Raw genomic sequence first — 27756 nt, 5'->3', positions numbered from 1 at the left:
CCCCTAACTCTTGAGAGACTTGAAGCCCCAGGGAGTTGGGAGGCCTGTCAGGGTGGGGGTGGGGACCATCGGAGACAGTGGGGAGGAGGAATAGAATGAGGAACTTAGGGAGGGTGGACAAGGGGGGAGAGTAATGACTGGACAGTTAAAAAAAGTAAAAAAAAAAAAATAAGTAAAAAGTAAAAGTTGGTCTACTTTATAAATAGCTTCCTACACTAGCTAAGGCAGTGTAATTCTACTGTTTGTCCAGGAGGTGGCAACATCAGCTCAACAAATCAAGTCTGGTAAAATTAGAAGCATTCAAATCACAAGGTCTGCAAATAAGTATTAAACTATAATCAGTTCCAGAAATCTCCAATTTTCCCATTAAATCTAAATTTCTACGACTGCAGATATTTTCAAACTGGAATAATCTGAAGGAAGGACATGAAAGCTAATTTGCTCATTTCAGGTCGCATCATTATGACCCACCGCCTATTAGATTCTTGGCAGGAGAAGGTCTATTGGAACCTCTTCACTCAGAATGTACCCCAAATCACAAGCTTATACACTGAGGACATTTCTCACACACCAATGGTAATCGCCTATAATACTGATTGTGCTGGAAGCATCTGCAGCCCAGGTAATAGGTCGCTGGTTGAGAACTTGGCGCAGTGTGAATCGATGCTCAAGGTCTTCGTTATTCATGTAGTACTCAAATACGCCAGTCTGATCAGCAAAATTTGGAGCTTCACTAAAAAATGGGTACTCTGTTCAGAACACAAAAAGGCCTCCATTTAGCATCTCAGCAGCTGATTACCAATCCCTTACCAGATCTCTCCTTTCTGATATATGATACACTGTGAGACACTTGAATAATTGTTAAAACATAATACTTAGAAACAAACAAAGTTTAGGGGTGTTTGTGATGTATTTGGAAATATATTCAAATAATTGATAACCCAAATAATCCCATGCCAGATGCCTGTACCAGAGGCAAAGGCCTTTCTATGCCAGTCAGCTGAAAGATCACGTCCTGCATGGGGATGTGAGACCCAGCAGTGAGTGGCAGGGTCTCCATGTTAGATGGAACATGAGGTGCTGGCCCCTGCAGGAGGATACAGGTACATCACACTGGCAATGCTAATCCTCTCCCTGTTGCCTTTCTACAGTGGTCAAATGTGGGAGCAGATTTCAGTGCTACCTGACTCATCTTTGAAACCTTCAATCCTATCAAACACTTAGTAAGCAAACGCGGATCTTGCTGGGTCCTCTGAGATACAAGCACAGTGAGCATGCCTTCTGTTTTCATATGGTTTCCCCCAGTTACCCACCCACCAAGGCTTTTCTAATCACTCTACAGCAGATCTTCCTAAAGACCAGAGGGCTAGACTATATCCTCCAGCAGACAGTGAGTTGGAACACTCACTATAGCATAACTGTGTGAGGCACTTAAGTCCCTCATACTGAGATGGAGACATAAGGTGGTTTAACCTACACATGATACTAGTGGCAGCCAGGATGGTAGTACCTAGCTCTACACTGTAACTTTCACCCACAACAACTTTGAGTTATAATTTCCATTCTCACAATGACATCCACATTTCTTCTGGAACTGAAAAGCAAAACTCTACATCAAAGAGCTAGAAACACTAGCTATCTTTTAACCAAATGAAATGCTAAAGCAGTGCTTCTCAACCCGTGGGTGGCAAGCCCACTGAGGTTTCAAGCAAACCTTTCACAGGGGGCGCAGACTGAACATCCTGTATTTCAGATATTCATATTATAATTCATAGCACTAGCAAAATTACAGTTATGAAGTAGCAATGAAAATGATTTTATGGTTGGGGTCACCACTGCATGAGGAACCGATTAAAGGTATTAAAGCTTTAGGAAGGTCGATAGTCACTGCTCTAAGGGCTATTGCTTATCCAGTCTGACAAGAAGAAGCTCTGCCCTACCTCTACAGAAGGTGCATGACAGGTCACACCTGATTAACAGTGCTTACCAACATTGAAATCATCCTTATAGTTGGTTGGGAAGGGCTGCGACGTGGGAGGAGATGGGTAGCTGCCTTTGTGACCTGTGGTCAGGGTGGTGAGTGTAAATATCTCATCCTCCTCCAGTTCCAGTGTAAAACTGCCATCACTGTCAAGGAGCTGAAAAAGAAGACAGCCCACATTCAAGGCCAAGTGCTGGGAGCGGTGAAAGACGTAAGTGTAAACAGTCATTTCTGTTAGCACTTCCTCCCTCATAGAAGCAGGAGGGGGGGTGGGATAAAAGGTTCCTGGGTGGTGGGGGGAATGGGGTAAGGAGATAAAATTTGAAATGTAAATATTATATCCAATAAAAGAGGGGGGAAAAAGAAAAGCTGTTTTTTACCAACATCTTTAATAAAATGTCAGCCCTCTTTAAAAAAATTATCTTGATACTAAAATTTGTTTTGAGAATTGTATATTGCAGAATACACAGCCTTGGTGTATCTACTCATCAAGCAAGCTGAGCAGATCTGCTCAAACCTCTGAGGTCCTGGAATTCCATCTGGATGCAGTGAAGACACAGCATCAGAGGCTTATCAATTTACTCTTCCCCCCACTCCTCTTCTAATATCTCAATGCCCATAATCAGCTTGAAGAAGTTAATGAAGAGTCAGCGCCCCTATTCCCTGGGCTTGAGGACTAAGGTGGTAAATGTTGGGCTGTCTTTCTAGGGAAAAGTAGCGGTTTAGTGGGAATAGAGAGGATTAGCTAGGATTTATTGCATAGCCATAACCTATTGGTAGAAATCTGTACAATTATTATCAAGATTAAGATACAATTTCTTAACTGGCACCAATTTACTTTGATTACAAAATTTAAGGTTTTCATTGGTACGAGTTTCTTACTGATATAAAAGTGAGATGAATACTGATACTCTCATAGGCATTGTACCTGTATAACACATTTATTAATACAAGGCTTAGACCCAGTCCTTCTTTAACTTTTTTAACTGATTTGAGATAGCCTGTGAGTTAAGGGACTATAGCAAATTCATGGCTTGGAGTTTATTGTTAGGGTGTTTTCTATATTTTATTTAGAAATAGCTGAGTGGAGTTAACAGACAACAGTCCAGATTACCTTACATGGATAGTTGGTTTTCAAAACGTCAGAAGTCCACAGAATTGATGTTACAAACATTTCTGTATTAATGTTCATTTTGATTAGAGACCTGTCTGCTCCTGACAGCTTCCTGTATTGAATTCTAAGAAGAAATTGAGCATCTCTGGAGTTACTCGGTTGTGGTGAGACAGCCACTAGACAAGAATTGCCTCTTTCCATCTACAGACAAATTACTGTCCAGAAAAGGACACACTTGCAGAATAGTCGACTGATTATATCTGCCTAGACAGAGTAATCAGCCCTTAATAATTCTACATCACTAAGGTCTGTCAGATGATCCTGGGCCAGAAGGCTGAAGATTTGATGCTCCAACGTTCTGTAGTATAGAGACTGTCCAGGTGTTCAGCCATCTCTATAATTTGACTAAGTTTTAGAAGCTATGCTTTGTGCTTCCCATAATTTCAGTTAACTCAGTCATTCTGGATTTCTGACAGGGTTGAAAACTTATAGTCTCATAGCCAATCCTGGCTATTTACTTTGAGAGAAAAGATCTGAGTGGATGGTTTTCAGCTGACATTCATTCTAAAGCCAAGAAAAAAAGCCAGGTTCAGAATTAAGTCTTTTAGTTAGTAGAGATGACAGAGGTTCTGGTTAGTCCACAAAATGATGGACTGGGTATTAGGACTATCTTGTACCTCACTGGTACAAATTGGCATAATTATGCACTAAATGTATTTTGAGAGAAAAGTTTTATTTTAACAGGAAGGGTGATATGTAGGAGGAGCTAAGGTGCGAGGAGTATTGAGAGGAAGAGAAGGAGCAAGGAGAGGAGAAGAAGAAGGAGAGGAGAAGCTAGGTGATGAGAGAGAGAAAGAGATGGGGGGGACATGGAGGCAGATGTTCACGTGTCTCCACCAGTCAAAGATAGTTGATATATCTAGGTTGGGTATTGGGTTACACTTCTAATTGAGTATTACCAAACTTATAAAGCCTTTCATTAACATTTTTAAAAAATTGTATAAAAGCAAACAGGAAAGGGGGGCATGGGATAGGGGTTTTCTAGGGAGGCGAAAGGAGGAAAGGGGATGGCATCTGAAATGTAAATAAAATATCCAATAAAAAAGGAAAATTAATTAATTTATTTAATTAATTAATTAAAATTAATTAATTAATTTTTTAAAAGGACTTCCTAAACACATGAGGAAGACCAGAAATAAATACCCAGGCCCTTGACAATTTTAAGGGTATTTTAGAAGCATGCATAAATAATATTTTATAGAATTTCACCAGATGGAGGGGACAATGACAAGATGTCTGAAGGTCTATCTGTCACCTACTCTTCCATTACATTGTAAGCTCTTTAAAGCTTGGGTACTTTCAATTAATGCAGCTGGGCACCCTGCTTGCTGTTTTCAGAGCTTTACTAAAGAAAAGAACCCACAAACCCCCACAGACAACTCCACTGTTAAGCACAAGAAATATCTTACAATTAAGAAGTAAAACTTACAGTCTGTTCATTATATGCTCAGTGTAAATTTCAGTTAGCAGTCTAGCTTTGTGTCACAATTTTGATCCTAGCAACTCAGTCTTTCTAAGTTTTTCATCTCATTCTTGAGGCTAACAATACAATACGTCAGAGAACTGTTCTGAGGATTAAACCCAGATGTTTATAAAGGTCTTGCTTCAATGTGTGGCCAGGAGAAATACTCTCTAGAGCATAGTTCCTGTAATAAGCAGAGCCCTCTGGAAGCGTCTGAATCCCTACATCACTAATGTGGGCATTGAGCTTGAGCCACCTTTGAAACTTTAATCAGCTTTATCTACACTGACTTAAGGGTTTAGCATCGTCTCTTTGCCTTAAGGGTAAACAGATGCAGAACCATGAATATCTGACGCCACACTCTGGCTCAGGATTAACTCTAAACAATATTCCTATCTGGGAGATCAATTCAATTATGTTATTTCTAGCAAATTATTATATAAGTAGAGAGTAGTCTAATGGGTATTTAACCATTGATATTGACTAGCTAATTATAACACTAATCATTATTTTAAAATCCATCAGATTAAGTCAAGTAGATGATGTAATGTATTTTCTGGGGCCACTTTATTCTTTGAAATCTTTCCTGAAAAATCACCAAGTACCAAGCACCATATGCCTCTGGACTAAAAGCAAAATAAGGCAAAGCCCCAATCTCAAGGTAGCCAAAGTGGTAGGGGAGTTTTTAATGAAACCTACACATAGTCCTACACTGGGCCTGGTGAGCAAGGCTTTGAATAAACTGACACTTGAGGTGACATATCTTCCCAGATATGAAGGAAGCTGAGAAGTTTACTCTGTGAGGAGACACCAGCTACTGACATAAGCATTTGGAAACGAAATCTGTTTTGTATTTCATGAGAGGACAGTGAAGGTCATGTGACAGGTCAATGAGGGCCATGTGGTGGGTCAGTGAGGGCCATGTGACAGATCAGTGGGGATCATGTGACAGGTGAGTGAGGGTCATGTGATAGGTCAGAGAGGGCCATCTGTCAGGTCAGTGAGGATCATGTGACAGGTCAGTGAGGGTCATGTGATAGGTCAGAGAGGGCCATCTGTCAGGTCAGTGAGGATCACATGACAGGTCAGTGAGGGTCATGTGACAGGTCAGTGGGGGTCAGGTGGGGAATGTGTACCTATGGGGAAAGCTGCTGATACATTCCTAACCGTATTTTCGGCACACTACTCTCTAGCATTGTGATGGCTGTCCCTGAAATTCAATCTGAGTCTGCTGAGACCTGGGGCACTTTCTGAATAAGGACACATAATAGAGACTAAACAGAAACAAGCAGCAGGGAGAGGAAGAAACAATAAAGAGTAAGAGAAGCCCACAGAGGGCAGGATTGCCTACAGTCAACTGCTATGGGGACACAGACCAAGGCAGAGGCAGAGGAAGACAGTCTCAAATGAGGCAGGCAGGAATGGGGGGACATCTACCAACGTAACCAGTGTGTAAGGACAGCACAGCTATGAACACGAAAGCTTCTCACACCTTAATCAGAATTCCTAGTTAAGGAAAATATGAACATATTTTAACTCTACTGTTCTGTAGCCATAAAATCAACTTCATTTTAACTCATTAATTAAATTTGTCCCTTTTTACCATTGTAATGTCCCAAACATAGAAATCAATTTTAAGACTACCCATAGAGTGTCCAGTTGTTTAAAATGAAGTCTCTGTGGTGGGGCTCCAAGCTTGCTGTACCACACCTGTAGCTCTTGTATGTCTCTCTGGGGAGAAAACACAGGAAAACATACTTGAGAGATTCATCAGTTCCTGATATGAATACCTCAAAAAGAAAGCAATGCCCACCATTTCCAGTTGCTGAAAGGACCACCTCTAGGTTTAAACAGTAACACCTTTGAAAACAAAGACATTGTTTAAGCAAATCTTTCACTTCTGGTGAACACCAGCAACAAGTGCCTGCATTAATGCACCTCCAGAACTGTCTTTTTCTGTTTTTATTTCAACTGAGATACTCCAGGGACACCTAAGGAAAACCAGATGCAGCCTGGGGACACTGACTTGCGCCACATCAGTTCAATCATTATAACACTGAACGGGGCATGCTCAGGACTCCTGTCATCGTCCCCTCTTGAACACATGTTCTCTGACCTTGTGCTAGGTAGGCCCAGAATGAGTCTACTACCATTCCTTATTAAACTTCCACTCCAGCTGAGTGTGCTCGGGAATGTGCCTGCTTCCAGCACACTTTCCTCTAGGACTGTGCACAGGGTCCCTGAAGAAAACCTGCCACATCTCCATTTACAGAGGAGAGCACTGCAGACTAGAAATCTCTCCTCCTTTAACTCACTTAACTAACCCATTGTATTAACGCCTGAGAACACTGGCAAAGATTAAAAACAGGTCTTAGTGCCTTGGATTCAAAACATCATTTTCCCTGTGTGAAAACACTGATAAACATTTAACTATTTACTTTAAAATGTCTTTATTTATTATTATGAAATCTTAAACTGTTTTCTTCTGCCCTCTTGTATGTTACTTTCATCATATAATATTTAACTTGTTCAAAGATTATGTTCTAATTTTTTCCTTCAAAGAATATACAATAACTGCAAAAATGCTAAGTGAATATTGATCTGATACATTGACAGATAATAACCCGGAACTGAAGATCTTGTACAAATAAGTAATAATGTTCTAAAAGATATAAAATTGTTTTTCATATTTAATAATTATTATTATGATTATTATATAATCAGAATAATTTCAACTGTCAGAAATTACAAAGTGCCACACTGACAATGATAATAATTCTAGACTTACATACATACATACACACACAGACACATACTCAGATAGATAGATAGATAGATAGATAGATAGAGAGTTGTCTTTCAAAAGATTATGAAAAGAGATAAATCTCCCTGTTCACAGGAGAATCACATGAAAAGTAACAAATCCACATGATTTTTAACAACAACTTGGAAAACAGGATTTTAAGTGACATCTTCGGGCTTCTGAGTTGTTACTACAGCTTGCATATGTAGTTAGGTGGTCTAAACAGTTGAAGGGATGTCTTTGTTACATGCTTTAGACAAATGAGAGGGGAAGTGCTTGGTCCTGAGCGAAGGAGGACGGAGGACGATAGAGGGGCAAGGTGGGAGTAGGTGGGTGGGTGGATGACACAGCACCCTCTTAAAGGCAAAGGGGAGGGAGGATGGAATGAGGGGTTGTGGAAGGGAGACTGGGAAGGGGGACAACATTTGACATGTAAATAAATGAAATAATCAATAAAAAAAAAGCAGATAAGAAAAACTTGCAACTTAAAAAAAAAAACCACATAGCTTTTGGCCTGACTTTGGAGACAACTGTTTGATTACAAAAGGCTTCTATCAGTGCCTCTCTCTGAAGCCTTCCAGCTTACTGGACTCAGATGTTTAATCAAATACAGAATACAAATCTTGCACTTTGTGCTTTGTGGGCAAGTTTCCCTTTGCTAGGTGTTAGAGTAACACTGCTTTCTGACCCCAATGATTAGATGTTTTGTCTAATTTTCTTAGTAATAAATTTTGTTCTCTTAACAATTTTATGCATGTATATAATGCATTCTTGTTGGCTGCCACCCCCTACCCGCAGCCTCTCTTATCTCCCTCCCTCCCAGTCCTGCTGGTCCTCTAATAACACTGTGGCATAGAAAACAAAACAAAATTAAGAAGCTTTTCAAATGGTGACCCTTGGGGTATTTTGTTTGATTTGTCTTTATTTTGTTTTGTTTGTTTTTCAGTATCGCATACTCTAAACTTTAGTGCTTGAAGACTCCTCACTAGGTGGTTGGTGATGGTGCTCACCTTCAATCCCAGCACTCAGAGGCAGACACAGGCAATCTAGGAGTTAGAGGTCAGCCTGGTCTACAGAGTGAGTTTCAGGACAGCCACAGCTAAACAGAGAAAGCGCATTTTGAAAAAACAAAACAACAACAACAAAAAGGAAAAAGAAAATTCCTTAGACTGTGCAACTTTTGCTTACCCCAGTAAGGACAATCAACCCCAGGCAGCTTTCTTAGGTATTGGTTTCTGTCCTAGTTCATTACAGACATCAGAAGAGACCTCAGTTGATGGAGGGCTTGTCTAGCAAGCAAGAGAGCCTGGGTTTATCACCCCACACTCTCTGAGGCAGATATATTAGCTCATGCCTGCAATCCCAGCACTCCTACAGTAGAGATGGGACATTTAGAAGTTCCTAGTCAACCTCCACTGGTAAATGAGGCTGCCTAGATTACATGAGACTATATCTTTAGAGACACAAGGCACCAGGGTAGGTGACCATTCACACACAAACTCTTAGTAATTCTCTAATACATGACACATAAGATTTGATGGCTTATAAAAGAACACAAAATTTTCATAAAATTTTAAAGATGTATTTTATTTGTTAGTTGTATTCCTGTAAGCTCATATGTGTGACCTTCCAAGGCCAGAGAAAGACACCAGACCCTCTGCAGCTGTAGTTATGTGTAGCTGTGAGCTACCTGACAAGAGTGCAGGATACCAGGTCCATTTTTTGGGGAAAGCAGCAAGCACTCTTAACCACTGAGTCATCTCTCCAACCCTAACATAAATTTTGAAATCAAAGTAAAACTTAAACACATGTACTTACCAAAGATCCCTTTAGAGTGAAGGTAGCCAGCTGACGTGAGACATTATAATATGGTAGATATGGCCGTATACACATAGAATGTTGACGACTCTGAGGGGAAAGAGTCATGTAAGTTATCCAATCAAAATACAAGCTATTTTGGGGGGAAAACATAAATAATCAATGCCTGAAAAGTAGCAGAAATGGCAAACACTTGTAACAAATATAAACTTATTTCAGTTTATAAAAAATAAATTGCTAATATAACTTTAATGAATGTATACTGTGTGGGCCTTGGCAAAGCTTAGAATAAGGAAATGACCTTAATGGCAACTTAAATACATAGAAATATATCCAAAGAACCATAACCATAAATAAAATAAATGTAACAGATGATGTAAATATATACTGTTCTCTTTTCTTCTCGTGGATTTTTTAAATTACATATAAAGTAATAATTTCACGGCATCCCGTTATCTTTCTATTGGAGATGTGTCATGTACAACAAAATGGGAAAATATAAAAAAATGGCAAAACAACAGCACTCCTTCATTGCCCTCGGACCCAGTCAGTTTAAATCTGAAGTGGTCCCGAAACAGGAAGGTATGTCTGGTAAATTCTGTAACAACTCTTTAAGGTGTAGCAGAAAGATCATTAAAGGAACAAAAGGCAGCATCAGAAAACACTCAGTCAATGTCGAAGACAATGGCATAGGAGGAATACCAAACAGAAACAAAACCAAGAATTGTAGAACACAAAGGCCACAAGGCAAAGTTAGACCAAACCATAGCAAACTAATGCTCATTCAACAGTCCAACCAAAATGCCAGACGAGGCTAAGCAAAGCAGGCCCAACTATGTGCTACTGAAAAGGAACATGTGTTACATTAAAAGAAAAAAAGAAAAAAAAAAAAGGCTGAAAGCAAAGGTGAGAAAAAGTATACCAACATGACAAAGAGTAGCAGAGAAAACTGATTTCAAAACAAAAGGAAAAATATAAACAAAGAGAAAGTTTAATGTCAGAAGTCAATACATTAAACTATCAGAAATAAGGTGGGAGTGGGTGGGTTGGGGAGCACCCTCCCAGAAGCAAAGGAGGGGGGACCAAGAAGAGGGATAACATTTGGAATGTAAATAAAATAAAATAATTAATAAAAAAGAAAGAAAACCTAACAGAACAAGGAGAAAGAAGAAAGACGATTCTGCAGTAGTTGAGATTTTACTTGTTGAGATTTTTTTTTCAGGCAGAACAAGAAATGAACACAGACACAGATCTGAGAGACAGTCACGTGTAAGTCCACAGGCAACAAAGCAGCTATTCTTCCAGGGCAGTTCTCAGTGTGGCCCACAACGAGGCAATGACTGCAGTCCTTTCAGAGGAACACCAGAAAGTATGCTCTCCAACCAGAATAGGATGAAATGAAGCATCAACAACAACAGTTGCAAAATTCACAGATATACAGATATAAAAGTGCTGGACATTGGTTCTAATGCTTTGATTCAATTGGGAATCTTCATGTCCAAATGCTAAAGGTCCTTGTCTCCAATTGGTTTTTGACTGATCAAAAAAAGATGTCAAGTGGCCAATAGCTGGGTAAAGGGAGACTGGGCAGGACCCTTAGAGTTGCTTGGGGCTAGGATGCAGAGGGGAGGAGACCCAGAATCTCTATGACTTGGAGGAGAAGGATGGGACTCAGGAGCTGCAGAAGAGAAAGTCAACCAGCCATGTGAGAATTGGGGTAGGTGGTCATTGGCTACTTCCCCAGTTGGGCCTGAAGTAGCAGGGGAAGGTTTAGGAGTGTCCAGCCTTTGAGGTAGCCAAGGCATTTTAAAATTAACTGGTATGTGTGTGCATCTCCCATCTGTGAATCCAGACAGCTCCTGGGCCAGTGTGCACACGAGACCTGCTGGGAGCCAAATGGTGTAGCCCAAACTCACAGCTACATAAAAGTCCCTTTCCACAAAGCAATTAAGTTAAGGAGAAATCACAAGGACAATAAAAAACAAACTTTGTGATCAAAATATTAAAACAAAACCTAAAATGGATAAACTACATTAAAGTACCACATACAGAGGAAGTGAAGGCTACTCATGTCTATATATTTTTAAGTGTTTCCAAAGAGTAACCTGGCCTTCTATTTTAAGAAGCTAGACAGTTTTCAAATCCATAGCACAAACACAAAGCCAATAAATGCTGCTGTGAAATACTGAAATACAGACAATAAACAAAACAACATTACTCCCTTAGAAAGATAAATAAACCTTCAGAAGACCAATCAAGAAGAATGAGACATGACTCAGTAACTAAAGAGAATGGAAGAGGAGCACCCTGCCAGCCTTATCCAACTAAAACGGGACTACAGGAGGGGTTCCGTGCTCAACCACACAGATCAGAAAGTCAAAATGATAGAAACACAAAATTCCAAAGCTTCTGACAAAAAGGTATAACACCTGACTACACCTACAATAAATTAAAGAATCCTTGTAAGGCTAAAAACTCCAGGCTGAGCCTGGAAAAACTGTGCGCAGCCTGCTAGCTTCTCCCAGAGCTGTTGGCCCCAAGCCAGCCTCCACGTGTCTCTCCCTCCCATGACTCAGTCTTTGACACAGAATCTCACTCCTTCTGACTCCCCTATGTTTCTTGGTTTGAGCTTTTCTTCAAGGTTGGCCTTTCTTCTTCTCTACATTTAGGATTCCTAAGAAAAACAAATGGGGAATACCCTGACTACTCTGCTAGAGCACAGATGCCACATGGCAGAGCTAGGCCCTCTCCCCACTGCTTCTAAACCCATCATTAATGCTTCTTCTCCCAACAGGAAGACCTGCAACAACATTTGTGCTTTTCAACCAAAAATTTTCTTGTTTTTGTTTAATTATTTCCTTTTCTCTCTAACACTTGTGATATATGTCCAACATTTTTTCAACTTTTTAAGACTTCTTCAAGGTTCAAAAGTCATCTAATCTATGTCTACAGGTTAAATCAACATGCTGATCACCATTTTTCAGCTCTTAATTAACAACTAGTTTCCTTTTACAGACAAACTGTTGCTGCCTACCCCAGATACATAATTAACATGATGTTTTTCTTCCTCAGCCATCCAAAACAGACTCAAAGGTGCCTTCTAAAACTAAAGTTTCCTCAAACACCGTTGCCTTTCTAGGATCTTAACAACAGACAGTGACATGCTTGCTCCCAAGTAACTTATTATTTATTACCCAGCCTTTACAGACATCCCCCTGCCGGGGTGCTGCTCTGTTATCATACAGGCACACCCACGGATCCATCAGAGACAACGCCACCTCCTGGAACCAGCCTGGGACACCAAGATGCCTTCTCCCAGCCACCTTGTCTGACTGAAGACCCAGAGACACATGCCAAGATCCAGACCTTCCAGCTACAACTGAACTCTTTTGCCAGAGTCAAATAGCTAAAAGTTACGTTAGTAAGGAAAACATAATGGCTATCTAGATTAATCAGATGTTATTACCCTCAAACTGTACCACCTGTATTTGATTGGTTCAATAATCCTTTGCCTTCCCAACCCCTACCCTCAGCTTCCCTTACCCTGTGACTTAATTGTGCTACCCCCTCCAGCCTGCATACAGTTTAACTTCCTCATCCAAAATTTTCACTACAGATGACAGTGAGCCCCCCCCCCCCTTTTTTTTTAAAGGAAAACAAGAGGAGATGTAGGGCCATGAGAGGGGTCTTGGTTTTTGGTTTAAGAGCTGGCTGGAAGTAGCCCGGAGGCCCTGCAAGGGACGGGCATCTATTCCGCCATGCTCCCAGAATCCAGGCTCCTAACACGTGGCATGGAACTCCATTAACTTACACTGTTCAGTCATGTAGGGCAAGTCTCCTACCAGCCCCTCCACAGGTAGAGGCTGTGACTACAGGCCTCAGCCTCAAGAGATTTACATACTAATGAGATACCTGAAGGCCAGAGGGTGTAGCCAATAAAGCATTCTTACCCAGACCCTCCTCCTTTCTCCCTCCCTATTTAACTCAGGTCTGCCCTAAGTTTCATGGGGGTGTGCATCCAGACCATATCGTCTGTCATGCCAATAAAGATCTTGGAATCCCGGACTTTCTCATGTCTATTGGGGCCCTTCTCTGTGTTATAGCCACAAGGACCTGCAAATCCTTTAACTAAAACTCTCATGAAGGAAAATCCTGGGGCCAGGTGACTTCACATATGAATTCCATCAAACAACTGGAGAACATCAGACATTGAGAAATTCTCCAAAAATGTTCCCAAATCACTCCATGGGGCTAGTAATTACTCTGATACCAAAACTAAACAGGACATAACAAGGAAAGAAAATTCTAAAGAATCTAGGAAGTCAAATCCAACATCAAATACAAAGGCTAATGTCTAACATTCAAGACTGACTCATCTCAGAAATGCATGGGTCAGTACAATGAAGTGCACTGTTAAGAGTGAAGGAGGGGCAAGCACGGCATGAGCACGTGCTCAGTGGAATCCCCAGCTCTGCATAGAAAGACTCAACATGCTCAGAACCAAAGACAAGTTCTTCACCCTATGTTTTAAATACTGGCAGAATCTGCACAGCTAACAAGCACACTCTACAGGGTTTCTTCTGGATCAGCACCAGGGCAGGACAATTGGGCAAACGAAAGAAACACACAGCTTCTAGGATGGTAAAGGGAGGACTAAAAGGTCTTATCTGAAGACGGAATGCTCATCTAAACAAAATTCTCTAGTAACCCACATTAAGAGCCATTTGTGAAGCCAAGATCAATACATAAACATCAACAGCACTTCTACACACAAGAAATGAAACACTGAAAATAACCTTGAGGCATCCCATTTACAGTAGGATCCAAAAAAATAGGACAGTATTAATAAAATGAAACATGGTTTCCACAATAAGTGAGAAGTTATCAGAGAAATTAAGTAAAACATAAATGCACAGAAAGACACCCCATGTTTGTCAATTGGCAGGATAGAATAGTAACAGTCCTGAACATTATACACAGAGTAAGTAAAATATCAATCTTCTGCTTGCAATAATTAATTTATTATGTTGAAATCCAAAGTACCCAAAATAGCCACTCTTGAAAATGATCGGAGCTAGAAAACTTACCCCAAACTCTCCCTCACAAGTACAGTAATTAAGATGCAAAGGTACCACAAAAGCACAAGAATAGAAAAACTCACATTTGTTACAGATTGCTTTTCAGTGTGTGTGTGTGTGTGTGTGTGTGTGTGTGTGTATGCAAAGATAATCCAAGTAGAAAAATAGACTTTTAAAAACATGGTGGAAAACATCGAGGTACTGGGTTGAGCATGGCTGCATAACAGGCTGTGTGACACAGTTCCTGCCCATGGAGCATTGCTAGGTCATGTATCCCCCATGTGCTGATGGTCACTGTTGCCCCGAAGCTGATCTTTTCTACTTGCTTTACTTTCAATCTCTCTTTCTGAGGAATACACTTCCCCCATTACTCAAAGCTAATCACTCTATAATAAATGAAGCAGATGTAATTATCAGAAAGGAGGAATGGAGGGGGTCACAAGGCTGTGGGGGACAAGGAAAAGGCATTCTGCTTGACCCCTGGAGCCATGGGAAAGAATTTAGACAACAAAACCACAGAGCCATAAAAACCTACATGGTCCATTGTAGAAATTGCTCATTACGTGACTTGGCCAAACTTGGAATTATATGAAGAAATACATGTACCCAATAACTGCTGCATTTATTAGCCAAGGTGAACTTGGGGACACCACAGATGAGAGTTAAAGTGTCTCAAGAAGAAAAGGCATGGATAGAAAAAGGAGCAAACAAGCAAATGATGGACAGGTTATCTTATGGGAGGAAGGCTGATACATGATCTAGAAACAAACAGTATTAAAAGGAGAGTATGGTTTAATGGAAAAGAACAGTGGGCTAGTGAGTTGATGTTCATGGAGAGGTTGTCAATTTTGGACATGAGGCCAAGAAATTGGTAAGATAAGGAAACAAAGATTAGAGAATTAAAAGATGATGTACAAGCATATAAAAAGTTAGTACTTCATTCTAGCTACTTGAAGGATTGCAGAGGACAATGCCTAGATAAGTATCGGAGAGAGCTAGGTGCTCTACTTGCATAAAATTTAAAGCTTTGTAAGAAATCATTTCAACCTTAGTAGTCTGTCACCTTTCTATTCTTCCTAAAGACTCTGTCTGCTGTACCAGGAACCGCAAGAGCTGTCTGTGCTGGCTACAGGTGAAGCACAGGCTGTGTGAAAACCATAAGGAAACGTGCTTCTGCTCTGTGTTTAGTTTCTGTTTTAAGGAAGTGGGGGGTAGGGGTGGAACTAAAGACCCAGAGTTGTTAGAATTTTTATAAATTAAAGGATTTCTACTGATTAACAATGGTTAAAGCCTTGTTAATATACCATTAGCATTAGTAAATAAAAGACTAGGTTCAGGCTCACTGTCAAAAGAAGGAAGAAGGAAGAAGGGTGAGACTGATCAGGCAGAGAGCTGCATCTGCTACTCTGAGCAGTCAATCAGTCAGCACTGTTCCCCTCCCCACTTTCTCAGGACCCTCCTCACACTGAGGCTGAACCACACAGCGAGGCATCCATGCAAATGTAGAAAGGGGACCAAATGCCAAGTGCTTGGAGAAATAACAGGATCAGAAACTTACAGGTAAGACTTAAAACCGCAACAATCTTACCAAAACAAAGCATCTACACTTCAGATCCACATGACCTTGGGGATTAGTCAATGGTTTCCTATATCTCATATTAACTGTGCAGAAAAAAAAACATCCTGAATCTAAGCTTCACACAAATTTAGAGCTTTTTTTACTTCACAGAATGCCATTACAAAGAGAGAAGTTGGGCATATTGTCCGGCACGTGGGATAATGAGCTAGCAGGATTATGAACCTAGGATAAGCCTGACCCACCCTACAAGCATGGGAGCAAATGTACAACAGCTGCAGGTAACACAGTTTCTACTGCCCCACTTTAAGCTCCGGGCGGACTATGCATCCAGCCACTGCCCTGGTTCCCACGGATCTGCCAATCAAAGACATAAACACGCCTTAGCTTAATTTTAATATGCTTTTATGTGGTTCTGCCCTGACCTGCATAGCAGGAGTTGCCGCATCAGCTGTTTTTGCTATCACAGCACATAGTGGGATTTTCCCGCCCGAGCTGAGAGTTCCGCTTTTGGCATGATAAGAGAGCTGTGCTGAGAAATGGAAACCTATGCCATTGGCGCAGGCATGATGTAATTTATGTCATCAGTCACATCTAGGGGTTGGGATTATGGTTTTTGCCTTATAAAGCCTGCTGCTTTGCAATATAGTTGAACCCTGATCATAACTTTGCCTTGGCTCCATTCTTCTCTTGTTCTTGCCCTTTAATTCCCAGACTCCCATTTGAGGTACCTACGTTGACGTTGATCATGTCACTATACTTTTTAGCTCAATGGCCGGGCATTTCTAAGCCTCCAGTGGCTAATGTGCCCTTATCTTCACTCCCAGATCAACACCACTAAATCCGCCCTCAGCTTAGTTGCATTTCTATTCTCTCACCTGCTACCCCAGGCCCAGTCAAGGAAGCAGCCAAGGGCCACTCCATCGGAGATCTTACAAGGCACATTGCCTGGCTCTCTATCCCTCTGAAGCTCAGTGAATTTTCCTCCCCCAACCACTGTCTCCCACCTTGCTTGAGGGAACCTGAAAGTTCTGCCTCTTCCACCCAGCCACTGGCCAATAGCATCTTTATTGATCAATCAAGAACCAATTGGGAAACAGGACTTTAGTGTTCACACACAGATTCCCTACATCAGCATCATTTTTGTCCAATTTAAAAAAACAAAACAAAACAAAAAAAAACTCTTCTCTCAGATATAAGTTGAACAAAACTACAAAACTATAACAATCATGTGAATTACAAAGTATGATATACAATTAACATCTAGTCCATATTTATCAATTAATAAAGTACTCTACCATCATTCATAACTTAAAAAGTTATAATTTTATCCTTGACTTGTGTTTAAATTTTAGCTTGTAACATCTGAAAACTATGTCTTTTATTTTATAACCTCTCTCAATGCTAACAACTTGAATTTGATTATGAGACTATAACTAGTCTTTAACCACGTAAGAAATCTGAGAACAGCTGGGCAGTGGTGGCGCACACCTTTAATTCCAGCACTTGGGAGGCAGAGGCAGGCGGATTTTTGAGTTCAAGGCCAGCCTGGTCTACAGAGTGAGTTGTTCCAGGACAGCCAGGACTACACAGAGAAACCCTGTTTCAGAAAACAAAAAAAAAACAAAAACAAAAACAAAAACAAAAACAAAAACAAAAAAAAAAAAAAGAAAAGAAAAAGAAAAGAAAGAAAGAAAAAAAGAAAAAAGAAAAAAAAAAGAAAGAAATCTGAGAAAAAAACTAAATATTATCTGAGTATATAGGAAAAACCAAACAGAGCTTTTAAAACTTAAACAATTACAGAGACAGCTGACTATCTGGATAGCCTTTTATTTTTTATAATGTTGGAGTATTTGTCTTTAGCCTTTTGGCCTAGAACTATTTGGCAGACCTTTTGTGAAGTAGGATATATGAAGAACTGGCTTACCCTGTATTGGCAAAGCTTAGTAGTTGATTATCTTATCTCATCTCTGTTTGTCCTTTTTGGACAGAATATTGTCTGTAGATGAATAGTGGCTATCTTGTCATAATAAGTCATCTTGTCATAATAAGTAGCCTTACCTGGAGGTAAAGATGCTTGATTTTTTTTTTTTTTTTTTTTTGGAAGGCGAATGAGGAAGCTGTCAGGAGGAGATATGTCTTATGATCAAAAGATCTTTAATAATGAAGTAACATTAAATGTCATATTTTATGGATTTTTAAGTTTTTGAAGGCAAAGTAAAGTATTTCTGAACTGTTAAACTTTAACTACTCTTAGTCATTTTATTTGAATAAACTGAAAATATTTTATTATTATTAAATCATAATCTGACATAACCATGAGTTTGCTATCTGGCCCTTAACTTGTGTTATTTAATCATCTTGAACAGTTTGTAAAGTAGTTTTTAGAAAGGCTGAGTCAAAGTCTTGTATTTTTAAATAAGTTGTGTAGGCACAATGTCTAAGAGTAACAATGTTAATTTTAAATTTTGTATCAATAGGTACATTTATTTATTATAAATAGATTTATACCAATGAAAGCCTTAATTTTATATTAATATATAATTTTTGTATCAATGTAAGAAATTATAATTTTAATTTTGTATCAATTATAAAGAATTTTATCAATGTAAGATTACGGTTATATAATTGTTTTGTTTAAGAATAAATTTAGCTTATCTATTTTTTCCTTGATTAAAATTATGACCATTTTTTAATTACTTCTTAAAATGACAATCCATCTGTAATTTGTAAACCAACCATTACAGACACCCAATCCCAGGGAACTGGGCTGATGACTCTCTACAGCTCTTTCTGTTGTTGTTGAATAGGGGTGTTGAGAAAATTTTTAAAGGGGTGGGGAGGAATATGAAAATTAGGAAAACTGGGTAGACTTAAGAAAGTTAGCTTTAGCATCTGTTATCCAGCATCTGTGTGTTTGGAATGGAAGGTTTAGAGCTTAACTAAAGTTTTAACTGATCTGTCTGAAAAGTTGGATAAGGTAAGATGACCTGCAATCAGCGGCAATCCCCGAAGCTATTTTGGGCAACAACCAGAAGCTGGGGACCAAGCAGGTCAGTTCAGCATCTCTGAGGATGAATCTCACCAAAGCTGTACATCTTGTTTAATATAAATCTCACGACCAAACTTTTAGTATCATTAAGATATTTGTATGGATTCTATAGAGTATATAGATCAGTTAAGAAAAAAATTTTGTTCTTTGAGTAGGTGAAAGACAGCTTTCTTTTTTATGAGTTCATTTTATTAATAACCAATTATAATAAGTTTATGTCATGTGAAGGATGAGATGATGAATCTTTATCTTTATCTGTCTTGGTTGATTTTTTTTAAACATTCTTAGTTCTTTAGAGGTCTCCCCTGTCATATCTGACCATATGACTCTGGATGGGGTCCAAAGCTCTCCTCCTTTCCTGTCAAAACAAACATAGAGCCTCTCTCCCAAAATAACCTTTCTCTCAGAGGAATTTAATATAACCACCAAACTCATAATCATACTTATTTCGATAATTAAAACAAGTTAAAGCAAATAAAGTAATCTAAACAAATATTAACCAACAAGACAGTGTTTCTATTGTCCCATTCTGGCCTTCATGAGATCAGGGCCTAAATTATTTATATAATGTAAAGTTAAATTTTCTTTTATTATATAAGCTTATTTCTAGGCTCTCTCTTTATGCAATTTTTAAGGCCTAAATATTTGCTGTCTGAGATAGGCTAGGCTTCCTACTCCCTGCTTTTGATCTAATTTTTTAAGACTGAATGTCTCAATATTTTTATTTCTCTGTATTTTACTTTATTTAAATTTCCTTTTGCTTATTGTATTATTCTCTCCTAACTTCTCTCTTCTGTGGAGCGTAATATCTGTATATTTAGGAACACTTAAACAATTATTATTATACTCCCTACTATTCTTAAAAACAGTTAAATCAAATTTTTAAAATCTATCCTTTGATATTTTGCTGGCTGGAGACAGGCAGCTTTATTGTTTGTTTCTCACTGCCTCCCTCCTAGCATTCAGGAAACCAGTTAGCCTGTCTGCACAGTAGGAGTTCCCAGCCTCTTAGCTTAAGCAATCTCTGGCAGGTTTCTTTGTTTTAGTTTTTGCTGGAGCCACATGACTTGGCTCAGCTCACTGAGAAATCAATTCTCCCCTCCTTGTAGACTTATATCATTTGTGTGTGCAGGTGGAGATTAGAAACACAACTAAGCTGAGGGCAGATTTAGGGTACTGAACAAGAAGAAGGTGACCAGACAATTAAGGTGAGAGCAGATTTAGAGATGTTGATCTGGGAGTGAAGGTAAGGACACATTAGCCACTAGAGGCTTAGAAGTGCCATTGAGCTAAAACACATATTAAAAATAAGCTGTGTGCGTGTGTATGTCTTTCATCCACAGATCCAAGAGAACCAGGGTGATGGCTGGTAGCACAGTCCGCCCAGAGCTTAAGGCAGGGCAGTAGAACTACACAATATAGCCGCATGTGTCTCTTGAGGGGCCTTTAGATAGATTATATGAAAAACTCCTGCAATTCAAGAAGAAAACTAAGAATACTCCTAAATGGGCAGTGAAGGTTTAAACAGACGTTTCTCCAGTGAAAACATACAGACAGCCAAAAAGTATATGAAAGCATAACCAGCACCATTAGTCACTGGGAAAAGGAAAAACAAACGGAAATGACACCACCTCACATCCTCAAGACTGGCTGTAAGCAAAGAGATGGACAACAACTGCTGGAGAGGATGAGGTGATACTGGAAGCCTTATGAACTGCTGGTAGCAAGGAAAGGCAGTCCAGGCAACTGGCAGCTCTTCACATTAGTTACTGTTGAACTTGGCAGCCCCATTCCTAGATACAAACACAAAAGAACTGACACATGTCAGTTCTAATTCACCAGTTATTCTAATATATTGTAGAGAAAATGTGTATTTTATGGATGTACCAACTGTCAATTAAAATCTATGGCCTATAGAAAAGGATAGAATAGAAGGTGGGACATCCAATAGGTAGAAAGAATTCTGGGATAGAGCTAGGCAGGAGATCCTCCTAAGAAGATGTGAGGAGATGGACACATGGTACTTGAGCACAAGTAACCAGCCACATGACAGAATGTAGATTAGAATAAATGGGATAATTTATGATCTAATAATAGAAAGGCCTTGCAATATGGACAAGGTTTTTATAAATATACTTTGAGTCTGAGTCTTAACTTGGTAGCATGGGGCTGGTCGGAAAAATCAGTGGTTACTTTACACCAATATATCTTTAAAAAGAAAGATGTCCTAAAACAACAGAAGGAGCAAGGTAACCACCAGCCTTCTCTAACCTTTTTCCAGGGAGCCAGTCATAAAACTCTTGAAAACATGCCCTTCTATGCCCCGAAGAACACAATATCCTTCTGTCTGAAGACAGTGTTTCTGGTAAAATATGAGATCCCCACTAATTGAGTCTTAACAACGAACAATTACCATAGTTTCAATGATGATGGTGAGGTTTCCCAAGCCATCAGTCAGAGCTACATAACTTCCTCCTTTCTCTAGATGGCCAACGGTCTTCAGGTAATACCAGCCTGGTTGAGTAAACTGGGTTGTATGAGCTACAGAAAAGCAGAAAGGGATGTGAATGAGACAACGTTAAAAGACAATAGCTGCCTACCAATGAGTCTGACTGATTCTAAGCAACTATAGTCTATTTTAAGAAAGTGTCTCCCAAGTTTATGCTTCCATTTTTAAATATTTCAGCTGGAAAGAGTATCTCAGGAAGGCTTCCTGAATGACTGGTAAAATTAAATGAATAAAACAGAACTGACATAAAAGATTAATCCCAAAACTTCTAGACACACTGAGCTGAATATTAGGATAAGTATATTCATTCCATAGCTATTATCATGATGTGGGATCATATACTTGAGTGATCACCTCTGTCTCTATCACTATCACTGGACATCCCCACTCCCTGGGCTGCTTGCCTTTCCCTTTTCCCCCTTTCTTAAGGGCCTAGTCTTAGAATAATAAAGTATAAAATACAGAAAGCAATCAGGTTACCCAAAATAGTATAAAACACTGCAGAGCTCCCTTAAAATAGTCACACATTTAAAGCATGGATAGTGTGTATAACCTCCTTTGGTGCTTTCTGGTTTGTCTTTTAAAAAGAATTTGTGGAGAAAGAGATAGAATCTAGACATCCATACCTGATACCCAGATAGGAGATGCTACTACATAATGTCCACTCCATGGCTCCTGAGCTGTCATCAGTCCACTTCGTCCATAAGGCAATTCTTCATAGTAACTAGCCACCAAATTCCAAGCAATTGTGCTAAAGCAGAAAAAAAACACCAAAATATATGTATTTAAAAACCTAAATTATGTCTAAATGACTGAAGTAAAGGTATCCTTCATAATTATATTTAAGTAAATGAACATTAACTTTTAAGTGCCCCAAACACAGAACATGTTGCCTCAGTTCACTCCCATTTATAAAAATCCAGTTCAGCGTTCATGCAAACATTTCAATGATTAATCAGAGAATTAAAAGTCAGACACACACACACACACACACACAAGAATTCTGTTTAATAGTGATAAAGTCAAAAGGTGAATCATGCTTGACGTGTCAAAGATTTGAAACAAGCACAAGTAAAAGCTTTTTCTGTAACTGCCCTCCCACTGACAGCATTCCTAATATCCCAATTTCACAGATAGTTTGATGAACTGAACTTGGGTCTGCTGCAGTTGTAAGATGATAACTCAGAGTCAGACTATTTGGGTTCCATGAGCTAATCTCTTTTAACCCTGTTCCCTCACCTGTGGCAAGAGGATGATGATTATTCTGAATCAGTAGGTGACTGGGAACATGAACCACATTGATGCCCCTCTACCCTCTCATTTCTGCTTCTGCTGACGTACTAACTGGGTCAGCTTGCTGGCCTGGCTTTAGGCCTCTTTTCAGATGATAGACACTAATCATTTGCAACACATACTGAGCTCCAGGAGCAGAGTTGGGCCCTACAGCTTTCAGAAAATTCAAGCATAAAACCTAAGTTTTTATATCTGGCTGTTTTCCTTTCAGCTAAAAACAAACAGCATTCACCCAGAGATTTTCACTTCTCTAACCAACTTTTCTCCCAACACACAAAGCTACTCTGGCCCTCTTAGAAACTCTAGCCCTTCTTATTACCTTATTGTAAAGTGAAAATAATAATGCTGATTAAACACACACAGAGACACACAAGCAATGGGCATCATAAGAGCTCTCCTGATCTGGGTCACACAAGCATGGCATCCTCTGTTTTGTACACTGGTGTTTCCCAACATGGGCATCATCAGAATGCCATAAGTACTGACCAGATATACAACTTCCAGAACCCTGGAAGTCTGAGCAGCTGCCTACATATCAGTATAACAGGTACTGCAGGACTTCTTACAACAGGGCAAAGTTAGGAAATACTTCTTTATGTGTCAGAATATGGAAGTCTGATGGTATTTTGATGTGGTGGTGCAAGTCTATAATTTCAGTACTGGGGAGAGTTCAAGGCCAGCCTGAGCAATAATAGGAAGACCCTGTCTCAAAAAAAAAAAAAAAAAAAAAAAAAAAAAACAAGACAAAAACCATGGGAAAACGGCATAAAGTAAAAATATACTTAATATGAGAGGATAAAGTCATAACACCTGTTCAATAAAAAGCAACTTACTCACCAGATCATATGCTAAGGTATCAATTTCATAGTTAAAAGTATATAAAAACAGGAGAATGTTTTTAGAATCACTGTTTTGAGATAGAAAGGAGAGACATCTTTGTCTCACTCTTTGTACATATCTTCATTTTCATTATCTTAACACCAAACAAACCACCACAAAAGTATGCACATTGGTTTGTTTGTATTAGACTCACAGTAATAAGGCTAATTTTACATCTAATTACTCCTAAGCTGTCATCAAAGCACTTAGGAAGCATCCCCTTTAATAACAAAAGGGATGCTGTACTTTATTAACTTTGTTTTGTGAAGAGTTAGATAAAGTTAAGGGAGCCGAATAGTCAGAGTGGAAGCAGGGACCCAGTAAAGGCTATGGCCCTGGTTTGTTTGTTTGTTGTTGTACTTTAAAGGTAGTTATGAAAGAAGGGTAGGTAACAATTCTACATTAAGAGAGACTTTGTGACCAAAACTGCTAAATGCAATGCACAAAAATGTGCTATATCTTTCATTAAAATAAATAAATGTTACAAATGACATTTTTAAAAAATGAATAAAGGCTGAGAATTAGAAATATTTTATATGCTCATATTTATGAAAATGATATGATCATGTGAGGAAATATTCTTGTTTTAGAGAGACATATTAAAAATGATAGTATAATATGACAAAGTAATTTAAAATATATGTAAATTATCAAAAATAATTGTACTGCCTGAGTAAACTATACCCAAATAAACCCAACTTTACTTAATACAGACCCTTTCAAATACAGAAAAGAATGTATAAATTAGACAAATATTAGGCATATGTAGATTAAGTCAATAAAGCATATGTTTATAACCACTGGATCTAGGACATAAAATTATAGTGATTCATTTTTTCTATTTACTGTGTTTTCTAAAATTCATTATAATAAAAGCCCCCAAAAGGTTGTAAATAACTTACGCAGTCATATTGCCATTGATGTAATTCTGGTTCAATATTCGACCCCAACAGCCTGCACCAACATTACTGTTAATAGTGCTAAAATCTTCAGATGACCAAAGCTTCTTCCCTGACATCTTTGCATTCCACACTGTGTAGGTTCCGGGATAATGAGCTCTAAGAGAAAGGGTGAACGTGGAGAAGTCAGACACACCACACTCCACAAAGTAGATGAGTGAACTGAAATGCTGCTCTTCACCAAGGTTTGCTGTTTTTAAAAAGAAAAAAAAAAAAAAAAACAAGCAGCTTTCAGAAGACAGTTGAGAGATGGAAGGAAGGCATGGCCTCCCACTGTTCCATCTGAAGGCACTCTACAAATGACAGCAAATAAATACAACAGCAGAAGCCTGCAACCACACAAATAAAACGAATATTTGAAAGCCATAAATGGAAGCAAGTATAGTGACTGGTGAAGGTCAGAGGCCACTACCTGGACCATTTAAAATGGAAAACAAGGTTAAAAAAAAAAAAATTCAGCCTTTCCAAGTAAAGCCAGAGAGCTCTGGAAGGGAGGAAACAGCCAGGAGGCCAAACAAGATGAGTCACGCTGTCTGAAGAAGCAACTTCTCCTGTATCTCTGTCCTCTTGAGGCAGAAATTGTGACATGTACTTCAAGGTAAAGCACTAAGACAAGTCCACAACAGCCCCATAGATATTAGCGTACCATTAGTTCTTGTGTGAGAAGAAATGAACTACATCTCAAAAACTAAGGTCCTGTCTCCGAGCAGCAGTGGTCCTCAGCCATGGGGATCTCAGCCCTGAGCAGGCTAGGTAGCAATATCCAGACACTGTTGAGCCATCAAAAGTGCAGTGATTGAGACTCTGTCCCAGAAAACCAGCTCCATTCATTCTAACACGTGAACAGAGTCAACCCTGTGAGATCTACATATATGCTGATTGTTACAAGAATAGAAAATTGCTCTAATGACAACTGTAGACATTCAATAATGAAATAACACTACTAAGGTATTAAATGTAAATTAGAAACTAGATGGTAATACAATACTAAGAGTACACTCACTAACTTCGAGAATAAGAGTATAAACTTTCCAGTTTAATTATTCACAAACAGTTTGAGAATAAAAGAGACTTGTTATATCACAATTCTAACATCTGTACTTTTTTGGAGAAGTATAACATCAGAAGAATGACTGTAAAGACCTTTTAAGCAATATCATTTTAATAATGGTCATTTTAGCAGAAAGTCCTGACTGGGAGTTGTCTGTATCAGTAAAGGTGCACTAAGGCATAAGATGAGTGTCAGAGAGAACTGAACACACAGCAGACACCACCACCAGAGGTGCTGGAAAACAGTGAGGCTCCATCAGGGATGTGCTGAGCGCTCCGAACAGCTGAGACAGGCAACTAGTCACCACTGCAGGCCAACATTAGAGCATCTAACTCCTTCTAGGGTTAAGAAATTAATGAACTTATCTATTTCGCCAAACTTGAAAACCAAACTGCTAATCTTAAAATTACTAATGACTGCAAACCTGTAGTTCTAAGATATTTTTACATTTAATTCTTAAATCCCTTAACTTTATGCTGTGATCATAGTGTCCAATTTGGCACCTCATTCAGATATTGTTAATATAGTAAAAATTAGGATCTTTTAGTTGGCTTTCAGAAAATAATATGTCTGATATACCATTTGTTGGTTTGTTTGCTTTCTGAGACTGGGTCTCATCCTGTTGCACAAGTTAGCCTAAAATATATTATATAACCCCAGGCTGGCCTCACGCTCAATAGACCTCACCTCACCTCAGCCTCCTGAGGGCTAGCATGAACCATAATACCTGGCTTGTCTGATGTATCTGATAAAAATATACTCGTATATATATGTTTTAAAGGAAAAAATTCTAGAAATGTTTGTTATGCTATCGTTGATTTTTTTAGAAGATCATAATAGAAGTAAATTTTAACTCTGTTTTATAAGGGTCCACATCTTCCAAAATATTTCTACATTCTGAAATTTTATAATCTGAACTTTCTCTTATAATAAATATATACCATGTATTTCTCTTTGAGCTTTGTTTATATATTTTGGATTACTTAATCTAATCTGGTATATCCAAATTATCACTCAACATTTAATCAATATAAAAATGGTAAAGGCTGTTCTTTGGTTTTGAAAATTAACATACAAAGCTGTATTTCTGTATTTCACACACCTAAGTTAGACTAGCCACATTTGCAGTACTTCACAAACGTGACTGATGGCTAATGTATCAGACAGTACAGGCCTAAGGCCTTAACAAGTTAACCAACAGGTAGCAGACAATCCCTGTGGGAGTGGCAGAGGTTTACAGGAGAATGAGATGCCAGCAGCAGAATCCAAACTAAATTAGGCAACCGAATTAACACTGAGAGAACGTATACAAAGGCATTAGGAACAGTAGGGCCCAGCAGAAATCCCAGGAGGTACAATGACCACATAATGTACCTACACAGATGTAGGCACATCTGCAGCTACAGCGCATGCCACAGGCAACATGAATGGTTCCAGAAGGTACACATTGCCTACGGCAGCAGGAGCCAAGGAATGACTATCTCAGAAGACCAAATCCTAGAAAATCCAAATAACCACAGAGAAAGGATTTAAAATTCACACATACAAAACTGAAATCTGAAGTCACAAAATTGCTTAGCTAGGGTAAGCCTTTGTACTGGCTGGTTCTATTTGTCAACTGGACACAAACTAGAGTTATCTGAAAGGAGAAAACCTTAATTGAGAAAATGCTTCCATTCCCGGGGGCTGTAGGCATTTCCTTAATTAGTAACTGATAAGAGGATAGCTCAGCCCATTGTGAGTGGTTCCAAGCTGGGGCAGGTGGTCCTGGGCTTTCTAAAAAGGCAGGCTGAGCAAGCCAGTTAAGCTGCACCCCTCCATGGCCTCTGCTAGTTCCTGCCTCCAGGTTCCAGTACTGTCCTGACTTCCTTCAATGACAGATTATGATCTGGAAATGTAAGCCAAATAAACCCTTTCCTCCCCAACCTGGTTTTTGGTCATGGTGTTTCATCACAGCAATAGAAACCCTGACTATTATTCTACGACATTCTGACCTAGGGAGGACTGTCTGTAATGTAGAGTGTCATCATGAATGAAGATCATAAAAAGATAGATGCAGTGACTCAAGCCTGTAATCACATCCTGGGCTAAAGTCAGAAGGATTATTTGAGATCAGCCTTG

General features: G+C 39.1%; 1 protein-coding gene across 2 annotated transcripts in view; it reads right to left on the bottom strand.

Annotated features, from left to right (window-relative positions):
* Positions 1–27756, bottom strand: part of Galc (galactosylceramidase) — a 59133-nt gene that overhangs the window by 9281 nt on the left and 22096 nt on the right. For both annotated transcript variants that reach the window (XM_076921468.1, XM_076921469.1), the window contains exons 8-14: positions 24528–24683; positions 22080–22204; positions 21358–21485; positions 9239–9328; positions 6262–6348; positions 1988–2138; positions 572–749 (exon numbers count right to left, since the gene is read on the bottom strand). In XM_076921468.1, the coding sequence (XP_076777583.1) occupies positions 572–749; positions 1988–2138; positions 6262–6348; positions 9239–9328; positions 21358–21485; positions 22080–22204; positions 24528–24683 (915 nt within the window). The remainder of the gene's footprint in view (positions 1–571; positions 750–1987; positions 2139–6261; positions 6349–9238; positions 9329–21357; positions 21486–22079; positions 22205–24527; positions 24684–27756) is intronic.

The sequence above is a fragment of the Arvicanthis niloticus genome, chromosome 23 (genome assembly GCF_011762505.2).
Source record: "Arvicanthis niloticus isolate mArvNil1 chromosome 23, mArvNil1.pat.X, whole genome shotgun sequence".
Taxonomy (NCBI): Eukaryota; Metazoa; Chordata; class Mammalia; order Rodentia; family Muridae; genus Arvicanthis; species Arvicanthis niloticus.
Note: the sequence above shows the minus strand (reverse complement) of the source record. Positions and strands in the feature narration are given on the sequence as shown.